At 40.7% G+C, this 27,580-nt stretch overlaps 1 protein-coding gene across 1 annotated transcript in view; it reads right to left on the minus strand.

Moving 5' to 3' along the window:
- The window catches only part of LOC136422490 (protein O-mannosyl-transferase TMTC4-like), a 61,202-nt gene extending 52,155 nt beyond the window's left edge, over window positions 1–9,047 (minus strand). The window contains exon 1 of the mRNA XM_066410260.1: window positions 8,509–9,047. Coding sequence (XP_066266357.1) covers window positions 8,509–8,891 — 383 coding nt within the window. The 5' untranslated portion in view covers window positions 8,892–9,047. The remainder of the gene's footprint in view (window positions 1–8,508) is intronic.
- Window positions 9,048–27,580: the final 18,533 nt, after the last annotated feature.

A 27,580-nucleotide genomic window follows, 5' to 3' on the forward strand; every position in this document is an offset into this window, starting at 1 on the left:
CACTAAAGTAAAAGGTTATTGCTAACAACATTTACTAGTAAGTAACTTCTATATGGCTGTACAGAGCCAAGAAAAGGGCAACCTCAATGAAAATCAATTAATCCATAAGTGACAATCCTGAAACATCAAGCCTCTATCGATTATGAGGTTGAGCCCATTGACCCATGGGCCACAGCCTCATACATCTGGAGCGCGAAATCGAACTACGTTAATTGAAAAGCGGCTAGCTAATGAGCAGGGGCAGACAGGGCTCACATGCTACCGCAAGGTCAACTTTATTTGACTGGTCACTTTGAATTTGGAGACACACCAATTCTTTTTCTTTACTTATTTATTTATCGGTTCGGCTGTACAGCATGTACGCACAGCCCAACTAGCCTGTTGCTATAACAAAGGGCGAGCCCTTTTTAAAAGGTCTCTTCAATGCAAGGATATAGTTGACCACTTCTAGGTATTGATGGAAGATGAAAATGATTATGCTGGGAGATAGAAATGTGAACATTGGTTTTGAACTCTTGCAGGTTGGAAAGGGAGGGTAACAGTTATCATTGACAACAGTTGACCCGTGGCCCACGGCCTCATACATCTGGAACATGAAATCGAACTACGTTAACTGAAAAGCGGCCAGCTAATGAGCAGGGGTAGATGCACCAAGGAAAGGGACAATATAGTGTGAATGTCCATCAGCACCAAGGAAAGGGACAGTTAAGTGTGGATGTCCATCAGCACCAAGGAAAGGGACAGTATAGTGTGAATGTCTATCCGCAGCAAGGAAAGCAACAGTATAGTGTGAATGTCTATCAGCACCAAGGAAAGGGACAGTATAGTGTGAATGTCTATCAGCACCAAGGAAAGGAACAGTATAGTGTGAATGTCTATCAGCACCAAGGAAAGGGACAGTATAGTGTGAATGTCTATCCGCAGCAAGGAAAGCAACAGTATAGTGTGAATGTCTATCAGCACCAAGGAAAGGGACAGTATAGTGTGAATGTCTATCAGCACCAAGGAAAGGAACAGTATAGTGTGAATGTCTATCAGCACCAAGGAAAGGGACAGTATAGTGTGAATGTCTATCCGCAGCAAGGAAAGCAACAGTATAGTGTGAATGTCTATCAGCACCAAGGAAAGCAACAGTATAGTGTGAATGTCTATCAGCACCAAGGAAAGGGACAGTATAGTGTGAATGTCTATCAGCACCAAGGAAAGGGACAGTATAATGTGAATGTCTATCCGCACCAAGGAAAGGGACAGTATAGTGTGAATGTCTGTCAGCACCAAGGAAAGGGACACTGTTAATGTGAATGTCTATCAGCACCAAGGAAATGGACAGTATAGTGGGAATGTCTATCAGCACCAAGGAAAGGGACAGTGTAGTGTGAATGTCTGTCAGCACCAAGGAAAGGGACACTGTTAATGTGGATGTCTATCAGCACCAAGGAAAGGGACAGTATAGTGTGAATGTCTATCAGCACCAAGGAAAGGGACAGTGTAGTGTGGATGTCTATCAGCACCAAGGAAAGGGACAGTGTTAGTGTGAATGTCTATCAGCACCAAGGAAAGGGACAGTATAATATGAATGTCTATCAGCACCAAGGAAAGGGACAGTGTTAGTGTGAATGTCTTTCAGCACCAAGGAAAGGGACAGTATAGTGTGAATGTCTATCAGCACCAAGGAAAGGGACAGTATAGTGTGAATGGCTATCAGCACCAAAGTTAAGTGCTGAAAAAGTGAAAAGGAATCTCAACATTGAAGAGGAAAGAAATTCTGTCCCTTCAGATCTTTGTTTTCTTTTAGATCAAATGTCATCACACCACAAGACACAAAGGCCACTTCGATCTTGTTGGTTACATGAGGATGAATAAGACTGCACTGGAACAGTATCTCTTCTCCTGAAGTCAGAAACATCATGCTCATTTATTGCAAGGTTGTTCAGGATATCTCCAACCTCATTCACTGTTTCAGCGTGCGAATAAAGTCAGATGCATGCTTTCTTCCCAACCCTCTTTCACTTAACATCTTGCTAAAAATGCCAGAGACCCAAGGAAACAAAATAGTTAGCAAGGATGGCCTGCTGACTTCATGTCCAAGTGAGGGATAGTCTGGATGTACGTGTACAGAGAGTTTCAGTGAGTGAATTAAGTCAGATCAAGGACATTATATATAATATATTCTATATATTCTATATAATGTCCTTGGTCAGATGCAAGCATTTCTGCCAGTCCTCTTTAAAAGCTAAAAATTTACTGAATATGCCAGAAAATTGTGAAAATGCAGTATTTCAATTCAATTTCACAGGGACTTAAATTAATGATTGAAGGGGAACAAGATTTCTTCCCAGCCCCTTTCAACTGCTAACATGCTAAAAATGCCAGAGACCCAAGAAAACAAATTGATGTAGACTTAGCAAGGATGGCCTGCTGACTTCACGTCCAAGTGAGGGATAGTCTGGATTTAAGGGTCCTGAACAGGCCAGCAGTCCTGAAGGATATGTAATCAGCATCACCAGTTGGGTGTAAGAGATCCTATAAAGCCACATCAAGTTAATTTGTCATCCAAGCGGTGGATTGCTCACTCCTTCACCAAGACTGGTGTTGTACAGTCGAAAATTTTGGCAAGTCCAATTTTTGTGTTAGAAATTACAGTTAAAACTTGTTTCAGAAAGTTAATTTGTTGGTTCTACCAATAAAGAGTATAATGTTGAAAGGAGCATTAACCATGCAACAGTCCTGGGAAAGCCTGTGGTTTTGTATTAACAGTTTCTGGGAGTCGCAAATACTGTCAGATGCATGTTTTCTTCCAAACTTTCTTTCACTACTGAAATTTTGTCAAAACTGCCCAAGAATCAATGGCATCAGGACTGTCTCTAGCTTTAAGTTTTTTAGGTTCTCAGATTTAAAAGCATAATGTTAAAAGGGACAGACACAAAAATGTATCTTCACATGTTCAGCTTCAGCAAGTGAATCAGGGCTGTCTCCAGGACCTGTCCCTCAGTCCCAGGACAGAAATTTGCTTGTTGGGATAGAAAAAATTTCTGACATGATATTGATGAAAATGTATCTTCGTAAGCTTAAACTGACAACAACAACAAAAAATCAAAAACATCGGCTCTCAAACCATGAGTGGGACGGAAAAAATTCAAAGCTTGATAACATTCTGGCGGCCAGACGCCGCATGGACCAGTGAAAGTAGCAATACGAAGTGATACTTAGGTATATTTATTCCGCTGCTTTTTAGATTGTATTTACCACTGTTTATTTATTTGTAGTCTATGTGCTTTGTACTGTCTTGTGTGTGGGCCACGACACCAGCAACAGCTGCCTGTGGCCCACGTGTATTGTATCGTTTGCAATTTCAATAAATCACAAATCAAATCACAAATCACAAAGCTGGAGACAGCCCTGAGGTGAATGCAAGCTTTCTTCCCAGCCTTCTTTAAGTACTGCTAAAATTTTGTAAGAAAAGGCTGCAAATCAATGATATACATTGATGTAGACTTAGCGAGGATGGCCCATGACTGCACAGGTCCAAGTCCTGTTCAGGCCAGCAGTCCTGAGGGATATGTAATTAGCATAGTCAGCTGGGTGTGGGGATGCTATAAGGCTACATCAAATTAATTTGTTGGTTCTCAGAATAAAAAGTGTAATGTTCTCTTTGGGAAAGTCTCTGCCTTGTAGTTTCTGAGGAGCACCAAATACCGTCAGATGCATGTTTTCCTCCAAGCTCTCTTTCACTACTGAAATTTATGTATAATGCTGAAAGGGAGACAAAATGCATCTTCATATGTTCGTCTTCAGCAAGTGAATGCAAGCTTTCCTCCTAACCCTGTTGAAGTAACTGCTGAAATTTTGCTCGGAATGTTGACTGCAAATCAATGAAATACATTGATGTAGACTTAGCGAGCGAGGATGACTGCATAGGTCCAAGCATGCAAGGGTCCTGTTCAGGCCAGAAGTCCTGAGGGATATGTAATCAGCATGGCCAGTTGGGTGGAAGGGATGCTATAAGGCTACATCAAACTAATTTCGTGGTTCTCAGAGTACAAAGTCTTAAAAAAGAGTCTGCTAAAAATGTCAGAGTATCAAGACAATACTGCAAACTAATTCAAGTTTGAAGGGACTTAATTATGCAGTGAAGGGTAAAAGGAGACACCACGATGTTTATGATCAAGGTTGAAACCAGCTTTCTTTCCAGCCCTCCGTAACTGCTTCATGTAAAATGTTGATGAAATGCCCTAGAATCAATGAAATACATAATGATTGATGTAGACTTTAATAGCAAGGATGGCCCGTTGACTGCATATAGGTTCAAGAGTGTGCAAGGGCCCTGTCCAGTCCACCCGTCCTGAGGGATATGTAATCAGCATAGCCAGTTGGGTGTAAGGAGCCTGGCTCACACCACACAAACTTGATTTCATGGCTGACATACTTCACAGACCCCAGAACTGATCTATGCTCCTGCTGGGAGGCTTTAGAGGAGAGGACTGATGGCAGAGGACAGAGTCAAGTAGGCTTTAGCCAGTGCCCCTCATTCGTCATTCGACAGAATTTTCCATGTGTATGGCAGAAAACTTTTAAGACCATTCCGTTAACCTTGACTGGAGGAAAAAAGTTTGGGGTAAAGATATAGAAATATACAAGTTTGAATAAACAACACTCAAACACCGGCCTGGAAATGGAGCAATGATGGAAATTTGTACATGATAACGGGAAAAAAAGTCGTTTACTTTTAAGTTTTAGGATTTTTCCGTTGATGGGAATTGGGACAATGGAAAAAAAATTAAAGGCTAGAGCCCTGGAGTCCGGTGATTGAGTAGGGAATAGAAGGAACATTGTAAAAAGAGGAAGGACAAGATAGTTCTGTTTGTCATGTTTATGCAGGTTAGACGTTCAGGTAAACAATATCTAAAGACGATTTAATCTCTTCAACTGTATAAGATTGGGGGATCACTTTTTTCTGTATTTACGTATTATTTTTGCATTGTGAGAGTTGTCAAACCCAAAGACATATTCAAATCTGCTTGTGGTATAGAGTCTATTGAAATCCTATGAATACCCCAAGTTGCAACAGTATGTAGACTAGCATTTCGTCTGATAAGCACAGACATTCCCAAGAAATGTCTGCGACTTCTTAAAGATAGTAATAAGTTTCTTAGGGACCAAAACACAGAACAGGTCAAGAAGAAGGGAAAACTAGGTCAAAGCACAGGGGACATTATTCTAGATGCTGTGCAATGTGTGTGCATCTCTGCCTAAAGGGCAGGGATCACCACTCATGGGAGGCTACATCCTATATGGTACAATGAGAAAATCCATCACTTGAAAACACACTGAACAACATTTAGAACCTAAACCTCTGTCTGTCGTCACTTTTCATTAGAGTAAACATCATTCAAAAGAGAGGTTTGAACAGAAAGAAGGAGAAGAAAAATGGACAAGAGCACAAGGGACATCATTGGAAGGTACAGGGCATCCTCTGAATACGGTACAACAAGCAAATCCATCACTTCAAAACACACTGAACAATATGTAGAACCTAAACCTCTGGCTGTCGTCACTGTTCATTAGAGTATACATCATTCAAAAGAGAGGTTTGAACAGAAAGAAGGAGAAGAAAAACGGACAAGAGCACAAGGGACATCATTGGAAGGTACATCATTGGAAGGTACTGGCCATCCTCTGAAGTCTATATCCTGTATGGTATAACAAGGAAATCCATCACTTCAAAACACACTGAACAACATTCAGAAAGGTTCAACCTAAATGATAGTAAATCTCTGACTGTTGTTACTTTTCATTAGAGTAAACATCATTCAAAAGAGAGCTTTGAGGAAGAGAAAAATGGACAAGAGCATAAAGGACATTGTCAGTATACATGTAGTACCTCCAGCAATAGGACATTTTGTACTAAATGGTACAAAAAGGAAATCCATCACTTCAAAACACACTGAATAACATTCAGAACCTAAACCTCTGGCTGTCTTCACTTTTCATTTGAGTGAACATCATTCAAAAGAGAGGGGAGAACAGAAAGAAGAAGGAGGGAATGAACGAGAGCGCAAGGGACATCATTGGAAGGTACAGGGCATTCTCTGAAGTCTATATTCTCTATGGTATAAGTACTACATTGTATAACAAGGAAATCCATCATTTCTAACACACTGAACATTCAAAACCTAAATCTCTGGCTGTCCTCACTGATTAGAGCGTACATCATTCAAAAGAGAGGAGAGAACAGAAAGAAGAAGGAGAAAAATGTTCCAGAGCACAAGGGAATTTATCAGTAATACTTGGTATCTTTTGCAGAGCAATATGGTACAGCGAGGTAATCAGTCACTTCAAAACACACCAAACATTACAAACCTAAATCTCTGGCTGTTGCCACTTTCCATTAGAGTAAACATCATTCAAAAGAGAGGAAAGAACAGAATGAAGAAGGAGAAAAATGAACAAGAGCGCAACGGACATCATTGGAAGGTACATCATTGAAAGGTACTGGGCATCCTCTGAAGTCCATATTCTATATGGTATAACAAGGAAATTCATCACTTCAAAACACACTGAATAACATTCAGAACCTAAACCTCTGGCTGTCTTCACTTTCCATTAGAGTAAACATCATTCAACAGAGCAGATGAACAGAAAAAAAGAAAGAGCAAACTGGGTTAGAGCACAAGGGACATTTGATATATGGCATCAGTACTGGACATCCTCTCTAGAGTCTATTACAGTATTCACATTCAGTCTACATTACAATAATGACATTGATCATTTCAAATAGACAAGTTACATCCTAAATCCTTCAGCTGTTGTCAATTTTCATTAATTAGGGTTGATATCATTTTAGTATGATGATGATGCTTTTAGTAGAACAGAGAAAAGAAAGGGAAAACTGGGTCAAAGCACAAGGGACATCAATTGCAGAGACTTGACATTCTCAAGTCTAGTACAAGAAGGAAAACAATCCCCTAAAACACGCTATCAAAACATAATCTTCAGTTGCTGTCACTTTCATTAGACTGGAAATTATTGATTTAAAAGAGGCAGACCAGAAGAAAGAAAGTGAAAACTGTGCCAGACCACAAGGGACATTACAGGAGGTATTGGACATCCTTTAGATCTACATTTCATAGGGTGCAACAAGGAAATCAGTCATTAATGATTTTGAAACACACTATTTCAGCAGTTGTCAATTTTCATTAGAGTGGACATCATTCAAAGAGAGGTAGAAGAGAAAACGGACAGGAAAAACTGGGATAGACCACAAGGGACATGACCAATATCCATACTCCATAGTAGACAGATTCATCATCTGGAGTAGTAGAGTAGAGTCTACATTTCAAATGGTACAGCAAGGAAAACAATCCCCACAAAACACACTTTCAAAACATAAATCTTCAGCTGCTGTCAGTTTTCATTAGACTAGATATCATTTAAAAGAGAGGCAGAACAGGATAAGAAGGTGAAACTGTGCCAGACCACAAGGGACCTTATAAGGAGGTACTGGGCATCCATAACTGCCAATTATGTACATGTACTAGGAGACCTCAGTCAGAATCAATATCGTTTTAAAGAGAGACAGAACAGAAAAGAAAGTGAAAACTGTGCCACACCACAAGGGAGGATAACCACAGACACTGGGCATCCATAACTGCCAATCATGTCACCTGTTTCCCATCATTAGCACTCCTCCTAAATTACATCATCTCCCCAGGGAGATAAGGAAGGAGAAAGTGGTTTGAATTGGAAGTGGAAAGAATTAATTGGACCACATCGTTTGTAAGGTGGACTGAAAACTGTGAGAAGACGGCCAATTAGCACTGTCTGGGGAGAAAGTACTGGGACCTTTGTAGGGTTAGAAATCCCTTTTTACCTTCGCCGAGAAGGTTATGCAGAGGGTAGCGTTTGTGTGTGTGTATGTATGTGTGTGTGTATGTAATGTACAGCATAACTCAAGGTGGCTTGGATGGATTGGCTTGATATTTGGTAGGTGGGTAGGTCTTGTTTATCAATGGAATCATAGGTAAGAATTCACCTGCCATCTAATGACAGTTGTCTGGTGAGGAAATTTGGTACTTTTTGGTACTGATTTTTTTCTTACCTGCAAAGCTTTAGCCGCCTAGTGATCAATTTTATCTGCCACTTAGTGAAATTGCCATGATTGTATGTTATCACGCCCTAATTAGCTGAGTTATAGCTATTCTGGATTGGTGAGCAAATGGGGGCTTCAAAAACTGCCAGAGACTGTGTATCCATGTATCGTTAACAATAACATAAAGTTGATTGATAACTGACTAATTAATTGATTGAATGACTGTAATTAATAGTCTGGTACCTACACATGTACATGTACATGTACCTGAAGCGTTGGTAACTTACCTTGATAATGGACCCCCGAAAGAGCTTCTAAGTATTGAACTCAGAACAAGCATACCATAATTTTGTTTTAAAAAGTGTGATATGCATGCGATTACTTCACAAGTAGACAAAGTATGTAAGAAGTCTCCTCACCTGAATGTGAGCACTGTGAGAGGCCTGTATGACTTGTGGCTCGTCTTACTGGCCAGGTTCTTCCCCCAGAAGTCGTGCCGGAACAGTTCCCACACTGGCGTCTCCGCCAAAAGGTCCTTATTGTTCACTATGGCCTCCGAGTCATCGAACAGAAACTCCCCGTCCCACGATCTCCAGAAACACAGGAGCGCAAACAAACATACAGTCACCGACGCCTTCTCTATGGACAGTTTCGGTACGGGGAGGAATCGGTCCCATTCTGGGGGTTGTCTCTTTTCTTTCTTCTGCGTGCACTCATCGCTCGAGCTGGAGGTTTTTCGGTTGGCTGGTTGGTTGTGGCCAGAGATTCCGTTAGCAGCCTTGTGGTTTCTGTATGTGGTCATTATTTAGTTACTTTACCGCAGTATGTATACGTCCATGAGGTATTCAATGTCAGCAGCTTGTTGAAGACTTTCGTGAAAGTCAACAGTTCTTAATGTCGCTCATGGCAGCATCTCGTTGTCATCTATGGCTGGGTATTACACATTGTTGTTCTGTCCTTGTTCTTGTATTGGCATAAAAAAAAAAAAAAGAACGGTTTAGAATTATTGAAAGTACAAAATGTGTACTTCATGAAGTAAGATCTCATTGCTGACCAGAAATTTGTTGAACCATAATGATATGGTTATGGCTCTAACAAGCATAAACAATTGACAATACAAATGTATTTAGGAAGAAAGCATGTGCCGAAAAGCCTTTGACATACTTTGATACAGGTGAAAACATGTGTATAATGATGATTGTCATCATTTTACACATGTTGACACAAACAATTATCAAAAATATCTCAAAAATAAAGCAACGAACGGTGGATAAAGCAACGAACTTTGTTGCCAAACTGAGACAGAAAGCGTTTCAAAAGAGCACTCCTTTCTGTCTGTGTCAGATTCAGCAAACCAACCACAAACAAAAATAAACACTCCAGGCTTAAACAGGTTCTAATTTTCAACACATACAGTGCTGTACAAACACATCCCTTACAAACGTGTGTATCTGTTAGCCAAAGGGTCACACCACATTTTACATATCAATGGACCAGGGAGCTTTCCCTCAACAAGACCTTTAACCTGGCAAAGAATACAGGGGATCCGCAAATGATCCTGTGCAAAAGAACAGTTGTAACCGCTTGCATTGTATATTGTTCAGTACCCAGGGCAAGGCCTTTGTGATAGCCTACGGCTAGTTGGGTAGCCTTGTCTGTATGTCTTTATACAGTCCAACAAATAAATCAAATTAACAGTATCAACAAACTACAATAAGCACTTAGAAAGCCCAAACTTTTGCCACTATTGTGATGAAAACTAGTAGAAAGCATTTTAACCTTCTCCCTGCTACCTACATGTAGCTCTATGACCAGTGGCAGATTTATTGATAAAAGGCTATTTTAGCTAGGTTAACATAGAACATATACATTGCAACTAGAGCTATTGATACAATATATTGTCTGCAAATGATCCTGAGTGTGCAAAAGAACAGTTGTAACCGCTTGCATTGTATATTGTTCAGTACCCAGCCTAGCCCTTTGTGATAGCCTACGGCTATAGCTAGTTGGGTAGCCTTGTCTGTCATGTCTTTATACAGTCCAACAAATAAGTCAAATTAACAGTATCAACAAACTACAATAAGCACTTGGAAAGTACAAACCTTCACTGCTATTTTGAAGAAACCTGTTGGTATCATAACCTTCTCCCTGCTGCCTAGCCCCTTGTCTAATATAGATTTGATGCTAAAATGGTACCTCAGCTTGAAGAAGGTTATTATAACATACAACATATGAAAGAGCTATTGACACATTATTTTGTCTGAGAAACAAGCAATTTCATTGGTATGGCCATTGGCCTACCTTAGTAGCTACAGATGAAAAGGCCTAAAGATTCATTGATTATTTCTGAACATTTAGCAATAAGTGCATCACGCAAGTGAAATGAAAAACATTACCTCATTCAAGTCATTGTCAGGTAGATATATTATTAAAACTGTAACGTTGGGTAACATAAATTCGGGATTTTTCCGATAATGGTTGACTGAAATAAATCTAGCAGAACAATAAACCATCCTTTTTTTCTATTATTCTGTCAGTATCATGTGCTATCTTTGCACTAATCATATATATGGTAGATTTTGTCTCTAGTTGTGCTGACACCATAATATTTCAACTTGAAAGTACCGTCCGCCGCACGCACAATGACGGTGCTGTCGGACAGGGGTGAACATTAATTCGGGAGAGAAGATTCGTCTTGAATATCTTACCGCTAATTACATTTTATACAGCAGCTATTCGTTCCATCCTTGGCTTGAAGAGAGTGCTATGGATATAGACGTGTCCAAGTAAAAAAAATACACGAAAAAACAGCCGTACCGCACACATCAGGCCTCCGGGAACAACCCGTGTGTTGAGTCGGTAGAATGTCACTCAAAGTCTACCCCCACCGTCATGGAAATTTGTACATTATTTATCGGGGCGTTAGCTGGATGCCGTAGAAATGGTAATACTACTATGTCCATGTGTTTCTGCTTGTGCTAAGAGCAAACTTTGAGGAAAATATCGCCATCAGTCCACTATCACACACAACATTTAGACAAAAAAGTGTTCCTCGCAAACGTTTGTCGTCTGCCGAATAGCAGGATTCTGGGTAACGAATATGGTGGCGGGAAAATTCACCGTAGTGCCGTAGCCATTGGTTGTAGCAACAAAGAGGAGTTTTGATGATTAATCACACTTAGAGTCCAGTTGTAGGTTAGCAAAAGAGATTCTAATTAGTTGTATTGTAAATAATTGTGTTGAGCAGGAAGCGGATGTGACATTTGTCTTATAAACCAGCGAACAACTATGCAGTATAATTCTCCCACCAAGCCCTCAGACTGTGACAATAAGGACGGAGAGTTTTTGACGTAGCCAACTTCTAATGCATGGTTATCGAAGCTTTTCAGACAGTGTTCTGAATACGTTAGTCTGTCAAGTTTGCATTTCTAGCGGTATTACTGATGTTGCATCTAGCACATATCCCTAAATACCCTGTTTTCGAAAAATCCCGAATTTAAGTACCCCGCGAATTTATGTTACCCAACGTTATCATCTGACTACACAAAAGCCTTTCAGCACTATAATACAGTTCCTATTTCATACATTTTATATAAGAAGAAAGAGATGTCACGACGTATTTAATGCACTCTTCATGTATATAAGATGAAAGATATGTCACAGTATCATGAGTATGTTGGCCACACAGCTAGACCCTTAGGGGGCATGCAGCAAAATAAACAGAAACCCAATGCATAGGATAACACCATTGTATGACAGACATAACTTACATGAGGAGGAGGGCAACACATACAGTCATGACTTCTCACAAACTTGACCACCCATGTAACATACAGACACTTGAGGAGGGTCTGCATGGGGGGTCCAGACAACGCTTTACGCTGAATTCAGAAAAACACCCTAACTAGGCCTAAGGCCCTACATGTCATATAACGCTAAAATCAAGGAAGGCAATTTCGCGAAATCTGGTCACCTGGCTACGAATTACGTGTGACGGCTTTCCATACGAATTACGGGAAATTAAAATAGGCTGCCTATGCCCTACAGAAAAGAGCATACAGACCCTCATGCAACCTGCATGCAGACATTCGAGCCAGACAGTCAAAATATTGAAGAAGGCGTCAGCTGTTTTAACTGTCAACACCAATCAGCACACTTGACCTTTCCCAAGGTCTAGTGTCTTAGAAGTGCGAAGACAGCTCAGACAAGGACTCTACTGAGTTAGTCTTCATTCCAAGGACAGTATTTGCAATGAGTTAGGGGTAAAAAAAATCAATTTGGGGACACTCACCTACAGGTAAACAGTCAAAAATATGAAGTATATCTCTGATATTTTAGCCGACAACAGCAAACAATATGCTCGACCTTTCAAAGGTGACGACAGCTTAGCCAAGGACACTGCTGAGTTGGCTGTTTGTTCCAAGGGCAATATGAACATGCTAAAATCAATACAACTTCCTGACATTGCCTACACCCAGGCAGCTGTTTCAACTGACAACACCAAACAATATGCTCAGCCTTTTCCAGGGTCTAGTTTCTTAGAAGTGAAGACAGCTTAGCCAAGGTCTCTGCTGAGTCTGTACATGTGCTCAGAGTCTGTGGTTCTAAAGGGCAACTTTCGTAAAGAGAAAGGAGTAGAAATCAATTTGGGGCTGCTTATCTCTGAAAATTAAGCTGCTCTGGCAATGAACTACAGTCAAACCTGCCTAGGCGACCACCTTTTCAACGCGACCACCTGGCCATGGCGACCGCTTTTTCTCGGTCCCGAAAATTTTCCCCATAGGCACAAGCATTAAGCTGCCTGCCCAAGGCGACCACCCGTCCAACGCGACCGCGACCGCCACGAATTGGGACCGCACAGAGCACAATCCCTGCCCATGGCGGCCGCCTAATTTTCAAGCGTGTGGTGACATCGGATCATTTTGCTGTCGGATTTCACGGAAATGTTTTCAAGACCAAGACAAGGACAAAATAAGGACAAAAATATATGGAATAGCAGTGTTATAGCATCGATTCCTCCATGAGGTGTTTTAATAAAACGTTCCCCCTATGAACATTGCAAAGAGAAATATGTTTGTGATGTTGTTGTGCCTATCGTAATCTTATAATTTACCGCAAACTCAGTTCGGTTTAAACTCAATTTTCAAAACGAATACGTAGTGCATGGCGTCAAAAAGTCAGATTTCACAGAAATTACTATCTATTTCTTGTATTTGCAATAAAAATGTGTCTGTGTCTTACTAAATTCCGCCCAAAAATGACTTCGCGGCGGGCAAAACATCGGGCGAGAAATGTTGTCCTTGGTCCCGACGCCATCTTGGATTTGGGCATTTTGGCGCGGCCCGGATTTGGCGTACCGCTGACCTTTCTAAAACACAATGCTTTTGTGCATGAACATTAGCAAATACTCTTGTCATTGATGAAAATTAATATCCTTATTATCTTTTTATTTTCATGAATCTCACAAACCTTTATTGGACGCTGTGCGTTCTGCTGCACTGACTCATACCTTTCGATGCGGTCGCACAGAGCTAGGCGGCGCGGCGCGACGAAATCACACCGTTCCGTTTTCATCTTTAGTTGTCAGATCGAAAACTTTTTTACCCTTTTATCCAGCGGCCGGCGTCCTAAAAAAGGCTGGGGCCAGCAGGTGTTTTCTAGGGATTTGTCTAAGGCCTTAAAACTTCGATGATGTACGTGTGTGTGTGTACGCGGGAGATCGCTGCGAGATCATCGAGGCGACCATTGTTTTGTAGTCAAAATTATGACGAAAATTTGTACACGATGTAATGTTTAGCGATATACAATTTACAACGATAACGGAAAATGTAATTTTTGTTGAATCTTTCTGTCAATGAGAATTGAACCTGGTGTCTAAATTCACATAATTTTTCATCCATTTACGTACTGTATTTGAACACCTCGACCTGGAAACATGTGAGTGGAATCCTCTTCATGGCGACCACCTGTCCATCGCGACCGTTTTTGCTCGGTCCGCCGGGTGGTCGCCTTGGGCAGGTTTGACTGTACATCAAAATAATTAATAAGCCTTTTCCAATGTCTGTATTCTCATAGCTTAGCCAAGAACTGTGCTGAGTTGTTCCTTCGTTCCAAGGTGTTTTTTAAAGGGAAGAAAAATTGAATCCCAAAATTCTGAAGGCTGAGGAAATGCCTCAAATTAAAAACAAAGAAGATCAATCTGACTCTTACCTCAGAAATTAGGTTGCTGCTGCATTAAGAAGCAATACAAAACAATCCTTAACATCTTTTTGAATGTCTGCTTTCTTAGAAGTTACTTGGCCTTGTCACAGGCTGCACTGACTTGGTTCTTTGCTCCAAGGTGTTTTTAGGGGAAGAGGAATTAAATCAGTTTGGAAACAGACACCTTGAAAATTAGGCGGCAGAGCTGCATTTAAAGACCAACATTAGACAATACTCAATATCTTTTTCAACGTCTGCTTTCTTGGACATTACTTGACCTTGCCAAGGAGTGCACTGAGTTGGTTCATTACTCCAAGGTGACTTTTAGGGGAAGAGGAATGATATCAGCTTGGAGACACCTACCTCGGAAATTAGGCAGCTTCTGCATTATAGAGAACACCAGGCAATACTGAAGACCTTTTCTACTTTCTTAGAAGTCACTGACAACTTACTTCAAGGACTGCACTGAGTGAGGTGGTTCTTTGTTCCAGGGTAATTTCTAAAGAGGAAGAGGGTCTGAAATCAGTTTGGGTGTGCCATGTGGAACCCACCTTGTGCCAACAATGGTGTTGTGTTCGTTGTTAAACAAGTCCAGCTGGCCTAGTGGGGTGAGGGTGCCCAGGGGCTTGGGTTGACCCTAGGGGGGGTTCAACCAAGTTGAACTGTAAACACCCCAAATCAGGGGTCAACCGATTAACTGGAGATAATCCCTAATGACTTAACGAGATTCAATCACTTCTAAATGATGATTGCAAATCCTACACAAGAGTATTAGGAGTCATTTTGCCTTGTAAATTACCTATCAATCCATCAAGTCTGGATCTAATGAGCCTTCGTGGTCAATTCCTTAGGGTAAGCCTAATTTCCTTACAGATACACTTGTAACCAAGGAGGTTTTATCCTTGATTCCAAAAGATACTGTACTTAATAACCTCAACTGAGGACTTCAAAAAGTATTGCATTTACATGTAACTATATGGACTTTGAGTTTTTGTCAGATAGTGTCTTATTGCAAGACGGCAATCTATGCAAAATTTTATGACGTCACAATGACACTGGACTGTGAATGACAATCATAGAATTTTTTCATAGGGAAATGTTGGCTCAAAAAAAGAACCCCCCCAAAATTTGACATCTTATCAAAAAAGGCATGTAAAACAATTATACAATGAAGAGAACAAGCAATAAAAGTGCAAGAAATGTTTATCCAAAGCAGAAAATATAGAAATGTGTAACTGTAAATCAGTGTAATGATGACCCATAATTGACCCTGCATGTGTGTGGTTTAATCTAATCTAAATCCTTCAGATAAAGTCCTGGTTCAGGTTTTGTTGAGGTAGTCAGTAATACTGTAAATGCTGAAACGTTTGCAGTGGTTTTATGTTCGCGTTTTTTCGCAGTGAACTCTTTACCACAAAATCAAAACCACCGCGAAAAGCCGTTCCATTGTGTGACTGTAGCACAGTAATATTGTTTGAAACGTGAACTCAAAAACACCTCGAACACTCCATTTTCTCTCTACCGTGAAATTAAATCCCCGCGAACATTTCTGCAGTTACAGAAATAAGAAGAAGCAGAAGAGAAGAAGCAACAAAACACTAAAGACATGTTCTTGGAATGAAAAACAGAAAATATAAAGGAGAGTTAACCAGTCCAATGATGACCTATATTTGACCCTGTGTGTGGTTTGGCCTAGCCTCCATAGCAGGCTCTGGGCGTTTTTGTGGCTTACAATACACTTTTTGCATTGACTCCTTTTTGGAGTGGGTCATTTGTGAAGCGCAGCCATTACTGGGCCCTATGGATAGGCTTCACAAACGATCCAGTACAAAAAGAAGTCAATGCAAAAAGTGTATCATATGCCAAAAAAAGGCCCAAAGAGCCTGTTATGGAGGCTATGTTTGGCCTGAATCCTTCATGTCCTCAGCCTTGAGTCCTCCTGGTTCTGCTTAAGTTGGAGTGGTCAGTAATATCTCTCACCTGGATCTGTTCTGTTTCTCATTTAACTCATGATGGACTTCATCTATCTTCAAGGGATAAGTCAAGAAGGACCATTGAGGAAAGTATTGCACAGATGTTTCCTTTGTGTCCGAAATAATGATGGTCTGATGGTCAATCATGCAAAATCTAAGTCTATTTTGTATTTTTGGCCAATATTCTTGAGCACTTTTTTTCAAGGTCACAGATATCTTCAGGTAGACTTGATGACTTAGCCACGTTTGGGACAGTGTTCTCACCGCAAAAGCACCACCTACATTGGCTACTTATAGCGATGAGAAGCAGTAGTCCAGTCAGAAGCTCTGAAGATGGTGTCTGATAGACATTGAAACGTTAGCAGGTGAGATTACCTGGTTAAGTAAAAAAGAATCTCCTATATAGATCCTAGACTTGATGATAGATTTAAGTTTTCCAGGTCAATGCTTAACACAAAATTTTTTCCATTGTCTGTTCGTCAATTTTCAATGTCATTGTATACTTTTCTCTGTTGGAATCGTATGACACCAACACTCCAGTCTTTTACATTTGCCTGCCCCTGTGTAAATCCACAACAGCGCGTGCACCTGTCTGCTTGTGCTTGGATAAGTCAGGATAATGTCCATTCTGTCAGACTACATCAACTGGGGATGACTCACACTTCAGTAAACACACGCACATCGCCCGTGCAATATCTTTTCTGCTGCTGCTCAGGGATCTAAATTTTCAACTCAAAACAACCTGTATTTTATGTTGCAATCCAACAAGTTGTTTTCTACTAGTCCCTTGCTTGTGCACAGACCCCCTCTTTGGTCCTTACTTTCTCTTTTCTCCTTTGCAAAGTAAAACCCAGTACCTGGCTGCATTACTGACGATAACACTGTCCATGAATTGCACATTGTGTAACATTTTTAGGGATCTAAATTTTCAACTTAAAACAACCTGTATTTTATGTTGCAATCCTACAAGTTGTTTCTTTAGTCCCTTTTTTGTACACAGCCCCCCTCTTAGTCTTACACACATGTAGGTCCTTCTTTTCTGAGCTCTCGTTCATAAAGTACAACCCAGTACATGGCTGCGTATCTGTCGATAAGACTGTCCTTGTCTCTTGCACACTTCAGTAGACACATACATGTATTGTCTGTGCAATGCTGTTTCATCTGCTCCTGAGCAATCTTAAGTTTCCAACTTTATTGTATATTACGTACTTTAAATTCCTACAATTTTTTTGGTCCCTCTACATGTACAGTTCTCCTCTGTGTAAACCCAAGTCGACCACCTGCTTTATCTATGGAAAACAGTGTCCATTTTTTACAGACTACATAAACTGGGATAACTCCTAACACTTCACTACACACATGCACAAGGCCCCAGGCTGACGCTCACACAGTCATGTACGTGTCTGATAACACAACGCCGAAACAAATCACTACAAATCATCGCTTCCATCATAACAACAGGCCGCAGTGTTTCACAGGAAGTTCTAATGATGTGTGGTGAGATTAGAGCACAGTGAAAGCGTGGTGACTACAGATAGCACAGGACTGTAATCATTATCATTATGCTCGCCGAGTCAGGAACTCAAAATGTACCTGAGCTATAAATCAAAGGGACACTATAAGTATAGCAACCCTACAACATGTGACGGTAGCTGCTTATATTACATAAAAGGGCTTACCTTAATCTGAGCATGTCTAACTCCTGGTAGCGTTATTTAAGATCATCTAATGAAAAAGCACCTACCGTATCTGATGATAACTCGGTAACATTCTAAAAAGTTACGAGCAAAGAATAAATTTCAAGCACCTTAATTCTCTGGTGACAACTTCCTACCGTAATCCAAGCATATCTAACTCCTTGTAGCATTGTTTAAGATCATTTAATGAAAAGGCACCTACCATATCTGAAGAGGAACACCGTAACATTCTACAACATTACAAGCAAAGAATACATTTCAAGCACCTTACATGTACAGTGTAATTCCCCGGTGACAACATTGAAGCTTGAAGTCACAGCAGTTTCTTCTTTTTTCTTAGTATGTACCAGTAACAGTCAATGGGAAAATGCTTTAACTAAGTTAGACGGGTGGTGGGAAAACACTGCTAATCCAATTCACATGTAAGATTTCTTTGTGATGCAATGTATACAATCATAACAATTGACTACACCAAGAGTTGTTCTGCTAAGCTACAGCCAGAAGTGGAAATACAATGCTCTTTTGAATTCCAAAAATGGAATGCAAAGTGTTTGGATGGTTCATAATTCAAGGCACATAAAAGTACAGTGAGTCTAACCTTTATTTACATTTATCCACCAGGTTACATAAATCCACCACTTTGAAAAACAGAGTGGTTTGAAAGTTGTCTAGCTATAGTGCAGCACCCCCCAGGTATGCAAAGTTAAGCTATACAGGAGAGCTTTGGACTGAAGGATGGTGCATTGGAGATCTCTTCTGGCACAATTTTTTCAGGGTGGCGGATACATGTGATCTGGAGGAATTATGTCAGTAGACATTACATTTTGGTTAATGTTACATCCATCAGCTGGAGTTCCATCCTAGCTCGGCCCCAACTCGGACATGTTGTAAGGGATTGCATTCGTCATTTCGGATGGGACATGCATATATCTGATAAAGCCAGCAGCCTCGTGTATGAGGGAGCTTCTAGCATAAGCCTCTATCGATGAAGCCTCTGCACGTAAAAGAACCCAACACACTTACCTAAAAAAGCAGGGGTCACCCAGTGTGCTTAGCTAAATAAGCGAGCTGTAGCGAAGCCGCACTGTCGAAGAAAGTGGCATGCTTCCTTCCTCAGTCTGACTCCGAGGTCGCTTGCTACAATATTTATAAGTCCCACTCACCTGTTAAGTTGTGCAGTACACACAGTACATAAGTCCAGGCTTAGACTGGCTGACTCCAACCAATTCATAAGAAGTCTCAATTTGCTCGTCAAGTATTCATTGGGAACGGGTTGAGCAAGAAAACAATCATAAAAGAAACTTTCCCAGTCTGCATGGTCTAGTGGTTTGTGACCTTGCTTCTGGACCAGAAGGTCAAGAAGTGACAATCAAGGCCTTTGTTGCTTACCTGTCTAGCGTGTCACTGAATACAGGTGCAACCCTTTATAGGATGGGACATAAGCCTTTGTCCGCTGTCAATGTACTTGTTGAAAAGAACTTCCCTGGCAAACCTGTATACATCTTGCACAACTAGCATCTGATCTTTTTTGTTCCGACATACATTCTAAAAATCTTGACTTTCATTGCTTACCTGTCTAGCGTGTCACTGAAAACAAGTACAACCCTTAGGATGGGACATCAGCCTTGGTCTGCTGCCAGTGAACTTGTTGAAAAGAGCTAGCATTGCCCTGGCAAACCAGTATATACAAATGTACCTTGCTAACTAGCAGCTACGACATACATTCTAAAATCTTTGGCTGTTGTTACCTTGCACGCTAATGAAAACAGGTACAGTCTTTAGAACGAGATGCCGAAGGCTGGGGTCTACTGTTCAATGTATTTGTCGAAAAGAGCCTTTGGAGAATTTTCCTGGCACAATTTGAACCCCAAAACAGGTGCATTCCTCAAGGGTTAGACATCGTAAGCTTGATCCACTGTTCAATGTACCTGTCATAAAGAGCTGGGGGAATTTCCTTGGCACACTCAACCTGTACATGTACATGTACACACTGTTCATATCTTCTGTCCTTATTGTTGTGGCATTGATTTGAAGGAAATTCTGGGCTGTTCTTTCTCACTTAACATGCACGGTACTGAAAACAGGTGCATCCCTCAATGGTCAGAGTCTCAGAGTCAGACATCAAAAGGGGAACGGGTTTTCTGCGCGTGAAAAATATGCGCGTGAAAATTTGCGCGTGAAGAATTTGCGTGTGAAAAAATAAATTTCTTTAAAATGTGTCAGAAAATGTGCAGTATAATTTTCTTAGACAGGAAAATGTGATCCCATGATACAATTTTTCATCTGACACCTGAATTTATGGTTTGAAAACTTTAGATTTTTTAGTCCCTTGGGAATAGGTCCCTTGGGAATAGTTAAACTTTTGGGGGCTTGATACCTAAACATTTGAAAATCACTTAAATCTTTAAGAAATACATAGTCAACTTACTTATATAAGGTTTTGCATTGTAAAATGTAACTATTTGAAGCTTTTCGCCATTCTATTAGCCTAATTTAATCTTTTCTCAAGCAGATTGTTTCACGCGCAAATTTCAAACTTTTTTGCGCGTGAAAACTTAACATTTGAAGATCACTTAAAAATCGCTTGAAGATTGAAAGAACAACATTTTGAACTGTAGAATGCAACAATAAGATACTTAATTCCATTGTGGGTCATCTTATTTCAAGTTTTAAGCTTAAAACCTCCAAAAAGGTTTTAAATCCCTTGGGAGTCAGCTTAGATATTCCCAAGGGACCTAAAATTCAAACCCAAAATTCAGGAAACAGATGCAAAATCGTATCATGGGGTAATATTTTTCTGACTAAGAATTTTGAAGTGCACATTTTCTGACACATTTCTTGAACTTTATTTTTTCACGCGCAAATTTTTCACGCGCAAGTTTTTCACGCGCAAATTTCTCACGCGCACAAAACCCCAACCCCATCAAAAGCCTTGGTCCACTGTTCAGTGTATCTGTCAAAAAGCAGTAGGGGAATTTCCTTGGCACACTAGGCCTGCACAGATATATCCTGTTCATATATGACGCCTTTTTTCCTTATTGTTGCGGCATTCAGAAAATTCTGGTCTGTTCTTTCTCACCTAACTTGCACGCTACTGAAAACAGGTGCAGTCCTTGAGGGCCAGATGCAGTCACTGACTCCAGTGATCTCCCTGAAGAATGGTACTGTTCCAATGTACCTGTCAAAAAGCAGTATGGGAATTTCTTTGGCACACTAAGCCTGTACAGATATATCCTGTTCATATATAACGCCTTCTTTCCTTATTGTTGCTGCATTCAAAATATTCTGGGCTGTTCTTTCTCACCTGACGTGCACGCTACTGAAAACAGGTGCAGTCCTTGAGGGTCAGATGCTTGGCCCACTGTTCAATGTACCTGTCAAAAATTGCTAGGGGAATTCCACTGGCACACTGAACCTGTATACATTCTTAACATAGGGTCTGTCCTTCATATTGTACCATACAGATAATTTCTGGCTGTTCTTGTTCACCTAACATGCATGTTACTGAAAACAGATGCAGTCCTTGGTCCACTGCCACTGTTCAATGTTGGATATTGGAGTTTCATTTTTACATAACCAGTAAACTCTTACCTGCTGACGTTTTGGTGTCTGCCGGACACCTTCTTCAGAGCTTCTGACTCCGACAGACACTGAAACATCATGATCAGCAGGTGAGAGTTTACTGGTTGTGTAAAAAGAAGACTCCAATATCCTGTGTTCTACCAACCTGATGAAATTATTTTCGGTATTCAACGTACTTGTTGCAAAGAGCTGGGGCCATTTTCCTAGCACATTGAACTTGCATAAATCCTGTATATAGTGTCTACCTTTCATAGAGAAGAATAGCTTGTCAGTAGAATGAAATCGGATCACCACACATTTCAATTTCCTCCAGCCTTTCCCACCTGCAGGCAGTCACATACATCAGGAAGATCGGTATCACCGCAACATACCACCTTGACAGGCAGTTGTGCAGTGTGTCCGGCGTGCTCTATGTCATATCTAAACCATTTACCCACTCCCGACGCATTTGTGCCAACGTTTTCCCAGCAGAATCCATTATATCCAACCCGTCTTTACGTGCATAGGACTCCCCACTTTCTGCTCCGGTGGTTTATGATGGAATTTAGAGCACAGTTGATGCGGTGCTTAAATTGCAGGCTGGCGCAATTTATATCTTTTAGTTTGTGTGGGGAGAATAGAGCTAGGGATAGGGAAAGACCGTCTACATGTAATAGGAATTTTTCTATAAATCTGTCTTCTATGACTCAGTACTATGAGTCTGTGACATCTAGATAGGCAAACAGTACCACGTTGTATAAGAAACCTTTTCTGTACGTCATCTTTGGCTGTATATCTTAGTTTGTGTAAAGACCCATCTGCAGCTGTGTACATGTAATAGGAATTTTTCTGCAAATCTATCTTCTGTATCTGTGGGCCTATGACATTCAATAGGCAAACAGTGTCACATTGCATAACAAACCTGTTCTGTGCCTTAACTATGGTAAGTACATTTAGCTGTGTAAAGGACTGAAATTCGCTTGAGCTATTGTACACTCAGGTGTAACGCTACCCTTACACTCTTCCAGAAATATGCAACGTGAAGGTATTCTATCATACTTGAGGTTTTCTTCTGTAATGTTACTTGGGATTCAGGGTGCGAAATACCTGGTTGCACGTTGCACAGTGCAACAAGATTTCGGTTGGTGCAAGTTAATTCCAAACCCAGCTAGCGCTGTGTGCAACCTTATATTTTGAGCCAAAGATCTCAATCGGAGCCCTGGAAGCTCACAAAAACACATTGTGACTCATAAAATTTGGTAAATCTTCAATTGAAATAAAGAAATCAACACTTTTTCGTTTTAAACCATCCAAAACCCTTCATAGATCGTGGAATTTGAGCTGAAAAAGAGGAAAACACACTGCCCTCGGCAAAACAAGATGTTGTAAGGTCAATGGGAAATAATACTATCTAATTTATATTTGGAATATTAATAGTATTATACGCTACATACGAGCTTGATTTGAAGAAATCGGTGAATGTTGCTGGAGCAACCTGAAATTTGGATGTGCAACCTAGCATTTGCCCTAGGTTGCAACATGGGCAACCTGGCCCAAAAAAGTATTTCGCACCCTGGGATTATGTGTTCGAATTTTGTACATACATACATGCATTTAGATTAAATCAAGGATCATGTAACTTGATGTAAGCATTTTATGTTGATCTACATTATAAGAAATTATGCATGCAAAGATCAGCAGTGCATCACCTTTTCATTAGGTGCAGTTCACTACATCTAATTACCTTCGACGAAAAGGTCATGTTTTTAATTGTGTATGTGTCCAAGAAGCTGAAAACTGCACTGCAGCAATAGGGTATGGTGTCTACGATAATTGTCACTTATATTAAGAAATGACTGTTTCTATACATACCAACCAGGGCCTGAACTTCATTTTGGACACATTTTGCACCCATGTCAAAAATGAGGTACATAGCTCCAATTTTGGGTGCACAAAAGTACACATGCACCCAGTATTTCCTGTCGTGAATCTTATTAAGTCAGGTATACCAGCCTTAATGACACAGTGCAGAAATATGTGCACAGGCTGCCAGCAGTCCCACTCAAACACTCAAATCCCAACATTTTGTACCTCAGATTTTCAGATGCATTGGTGCACAGCTCCAACTTTGTAGCATTATAATGCACCTAGTATTTCATGCCCATGTATAAAGTCAGGTATACCAGCCTTAATGACACAGTGCAGAAATATGTGCACAGGCTGCCAGCAGTCACCACTCAAGCCCCTACCTCAAACTGGATCAAAGGCATGCCACCACCACTGGAGAGGGGAGTCGAGATCCTTCCCTCCTCTAACTAAACCAGTCTATCCCATCCATCCATCATACAACACCATCAACAACCTTACTCCAGAGAGAGCCAAGGATCCCGGCAGCAGGGAGACTGAGAGTCTGATCCTTTTATTGTACGGAAGAGTTGGTAGATCCGTCAGGACTCCATAAGTTATCCACATGTACTTCGGTGGCTTAGAGTTAAGATATGCCCCTATTGAACGTTAAGAGGGCTTCCGTCCCTAACACACACAGAAGTTCTTTGTTCGAAGTCATCATTTGGGATACACCCTGGGGCCTGGGCCGGCCGCAAATCCGACAATACTCGACGCAGACCGATTATTTGTTTCAGCAAATAGTCATTGAGTAATCAAGTGTTGTTAATTGGAGTTTTCAGTAGCTCGAGTTCCACCCTAACCTCCGGACCCAGAGAATTTCCTGCCCCGGGCTGAGATTTCACAGCCAGCTTGGCTCGTCCAAGTCGATTAATTGAGTTAGTAAAAGACAAATTACAGCTCTTGGCCGTTCATCTAATCTTTCCGACTTAGCGGGTGTTGCGTGAAGGCAAACAGTGCTGAAGGGAAAGTCGATAACGCATCTGGTGTTACGGCAAGTGCTGACTGGTCCCATTCTCCTCCCAGTTTATCAGGGCTATTGGAACAGTCTTCGGAGTGAAGAGGGCAGTTTGTCACGGCGAGAAGTCAATTGATTCCCCTCCACTGGGAATAGAGAAGCGGGGATGTAGGAGGTGTCGTGGAGATATTGGAGAGCATCTCCAGTCGATACTAGAGAGTATTGCACTGTGATTTAAGTAAAAGTAGCCATGGGCTACTTGTAAAATTATACCTTGGAGGAGTTAGAACACTGATATGTATAGGACTGAATGTGTGATTGATACTTAGGAAAGACTCGAGAAAGATTAGCAAACAGAAAATGTTTCAGATATTGTGAAAGACGTATTGCGCTGTGATTTAAGTAAAAGTAGCCATGGGGTACCAGTAAAATTATGCCTTGGAGGAGTTAGAGCACTGATATGTATAGGAATGAATGTGTGATTGATATAGGAAAGACTCAAGAAAGATTAGAAAATAGAAAAGGTTTCAGATATAGTGAAAGACATCTTTAGAAAGAGTATTGGCTATTGCGCCGTGAAAGTAGCCATGGGGTACTGGTCAAAATTATGCCCTTGAGGTTGCTTCTTTTTAGATAAAGTACTAATTAGAACACTGATATGTACAGGAATGAATGTGTGATTGATAAAGAAAAGACTCAAAGAGGGAGAAAGATTAGAAAATAGAAAATGTTTCAGATATATGGAAAGACATCATTATTCAATACTGTGATTTAAGTGAAAGTACCCATGGGGTACCGGTATACCAGTAAAATCATGCCTTCGAGGTTTTTTTTTTTTAGATAAAGGTATTAACGGAGTTAGAACAATACTGATATGTACACTACAGGATTGAACCTGTGATTGAGTGAGGAAAGACGGAGAGCTATTAGCAAAAAAGAAACATTTCAAGGACAAGGAAGACATCATTACCTGAGAGGATATTGCGCTGTGATCTAAAGCCTAGTAAAGGAAAGTAGCCATGGGGTAAAATTACGCCTTGGAGGGTTTTTTTCTAGCACCGGTGATAAGACTGTGAGATTGAGTGAGGAAAGTCGGAGAAATACTATTAGCAAAAAAAGAAATGTTTTGAAGATAAGATAAAAAGCAAAAGTAGCCACAGAGTGAAATTCAGCCTTGGAGGGTTTTTCTTTCAGTAAAAAGGAATTAGAGGAACACTGACGTATAAGAGTGAATGGTAGGAAACAGGAAGAAGGATTAGCACAAAAAGAGATGCTTCAAAGATATGGAGGACATCATCATCAGCCAGTAGCTGGAGTAGATATAGCACTGTGATAAGTGAAAGTAACCATGGGGTAAAAGAATGCCTTGGAGGGTTTTAAGGGAAAAGGGAATAGAACAACACTGACTGAAGGCTCTTAACTCCTTTTTCCTGAAAAAAAATCTCCTTCAGTCCTACACCCAAGACAGATCTAGAATTTTACCCCCATGGCTATCTTCACTTATCACATTGCAATATCCACTCCAGCATCGGCTGACAAATTGTCTTCTAATATCTTGGTAACGCATCTTAGAGTGTTGTTCTATTAAGAAGCCTCCTGACCAAAATAACACCCAATTTGCAGACTTTCCTATCCTATGGCTGCTCAGTCTCACTTATCAGAAAGCAATACCCTTTCGCTAAGGAATAAGTGTTTGATTGAGTGTGGAGGTATGGTAGGAAAGAAAGTGAAAGATTGCCGAACAGAAAATTTTCAGAGATATGGCAAGGCATCATTAATCAATTCTCAAGAAGTTATTGCATTGTGATAAGTAAAACTGATCATGAAAGAAGCCATAGAGTGAAATTCTGACAAGGATGTAAGTCTAGGAGTTTTTTTCTATGAAAAACAAGTGAAAAGGTTTCATTGATACAGATGGAGTGATGGAGTGAGGAGGCAAGGTAGGAAAGAAATGGAAGGATTGGTAAATAGGAAATGCTTCAGAGATATGGAGGGCATCATAAATCAGTCAGTACTCAAGAGCGCATGGCATCGTGATAAGTGAAACTGAGCAGCCGTAGGGTGAAAGTCTGCATTGGGTGTTAGTCCGCAAGCCAGGAGGCTTCTTTGTAAATTGTAGGGCAATGCTGTTCTGTAGGATGTCATCAAAAGATATCAGATTCAAATACCCACTCCTGGATCAGTATCGATTGAAGAATTGTCTTCTTCTAATTTAGAAGACAATTCGTCAATCGATACTAGAGTGGGTATTGCACCGTAATAAGTGAAGATAGCCATGGGGACAATGGGGTAGAATTATGTCCTGGGTGTAAGTTAGGGAGTTTCTAAAGGAGCTAAAAGGCTTTCTTGATAGGGAGGAATAGGAGTTATTAATTGACACAGGATGAAAGCAAAGAGGGAGAAGAATTAGCAACTAGTAAATATTTCAGGGATATGGAACACATCATTAGTCAATACCTGGAGTGGGTATTGCATTGTGATAAGTGAAAGTAGCCAGCGGTTTTTCTAGAAATAAGAGGGAGCACACACAGGCGAGGGAGTGAATTTTATGTATCTATGGAAGAATCGATCACTGAGTGAAGGCTGTATGCTGGATATTAAGCTAAAATCTGAATTCGACAAGGGGGCGCTGGGCTGAAACAAGAGGGCGCAGTGCCCCTCTTTCCCGATTTAGATGAACCCCTGGTAGCCATGCAGCAAAAATCCTGCCTTGGACTTGGAGAGGGTTTTTTTCAGGAAAAAGGAATTAGAGCAATACTGACTAACGGATATGTACAGGATTGATTGGGTGAGTGAGTGAGTGAATGAGTGAGTGAGTGAGTGAGTGAGTGAGTGAGTGAGTGAGTGAGTGAGTGAGTCAGTGAGAGTGAGTGAGTGAGTGAGTGAGTGAGTGAGTGAGTGAGTGAGTGAGTGAGTGAGTGAGTGAGTGAGTGAGTGAGTGAGTCAATACACTGAGTGCACATTGGTACAGTTAAACTGCCCAAGAAGATCTGTATATTGCATTGTAAGAAATGGGAGTAGCCGTGGGATAAAATTGCACTTTGTCTGTGTAAGTGTTGGAGAGCTTTTTCTTTCTAGGAATACAGAGTTAGATTTTAAGAAGCAACACTAATACGAGAAGACCAGCTGTATATTGCATTGTGAGAAATGGGAGAAGCCGTGGGATAAAATTGCACTTTGTGTTAGTCTGTGTTAG

The sequence above is a fragment of the Branchiostoma lanceolatum genome, chromosome 17 (assembly GCF_035083965.1).
Source record: "Branchiostoma lanceolatum isolate klBraLanc5 chromosome 17, klBraLanc5.hap2, whole genome shotgun sequence".
Taxonomy (NCBI): domain Eukaryota; kingdom Metazoa; phylum Chordata; class Leptocardii; order Amphioxiformes; family Branchiostomatidae; genus Branchiostoma; species Branchiostoma lanceolatum.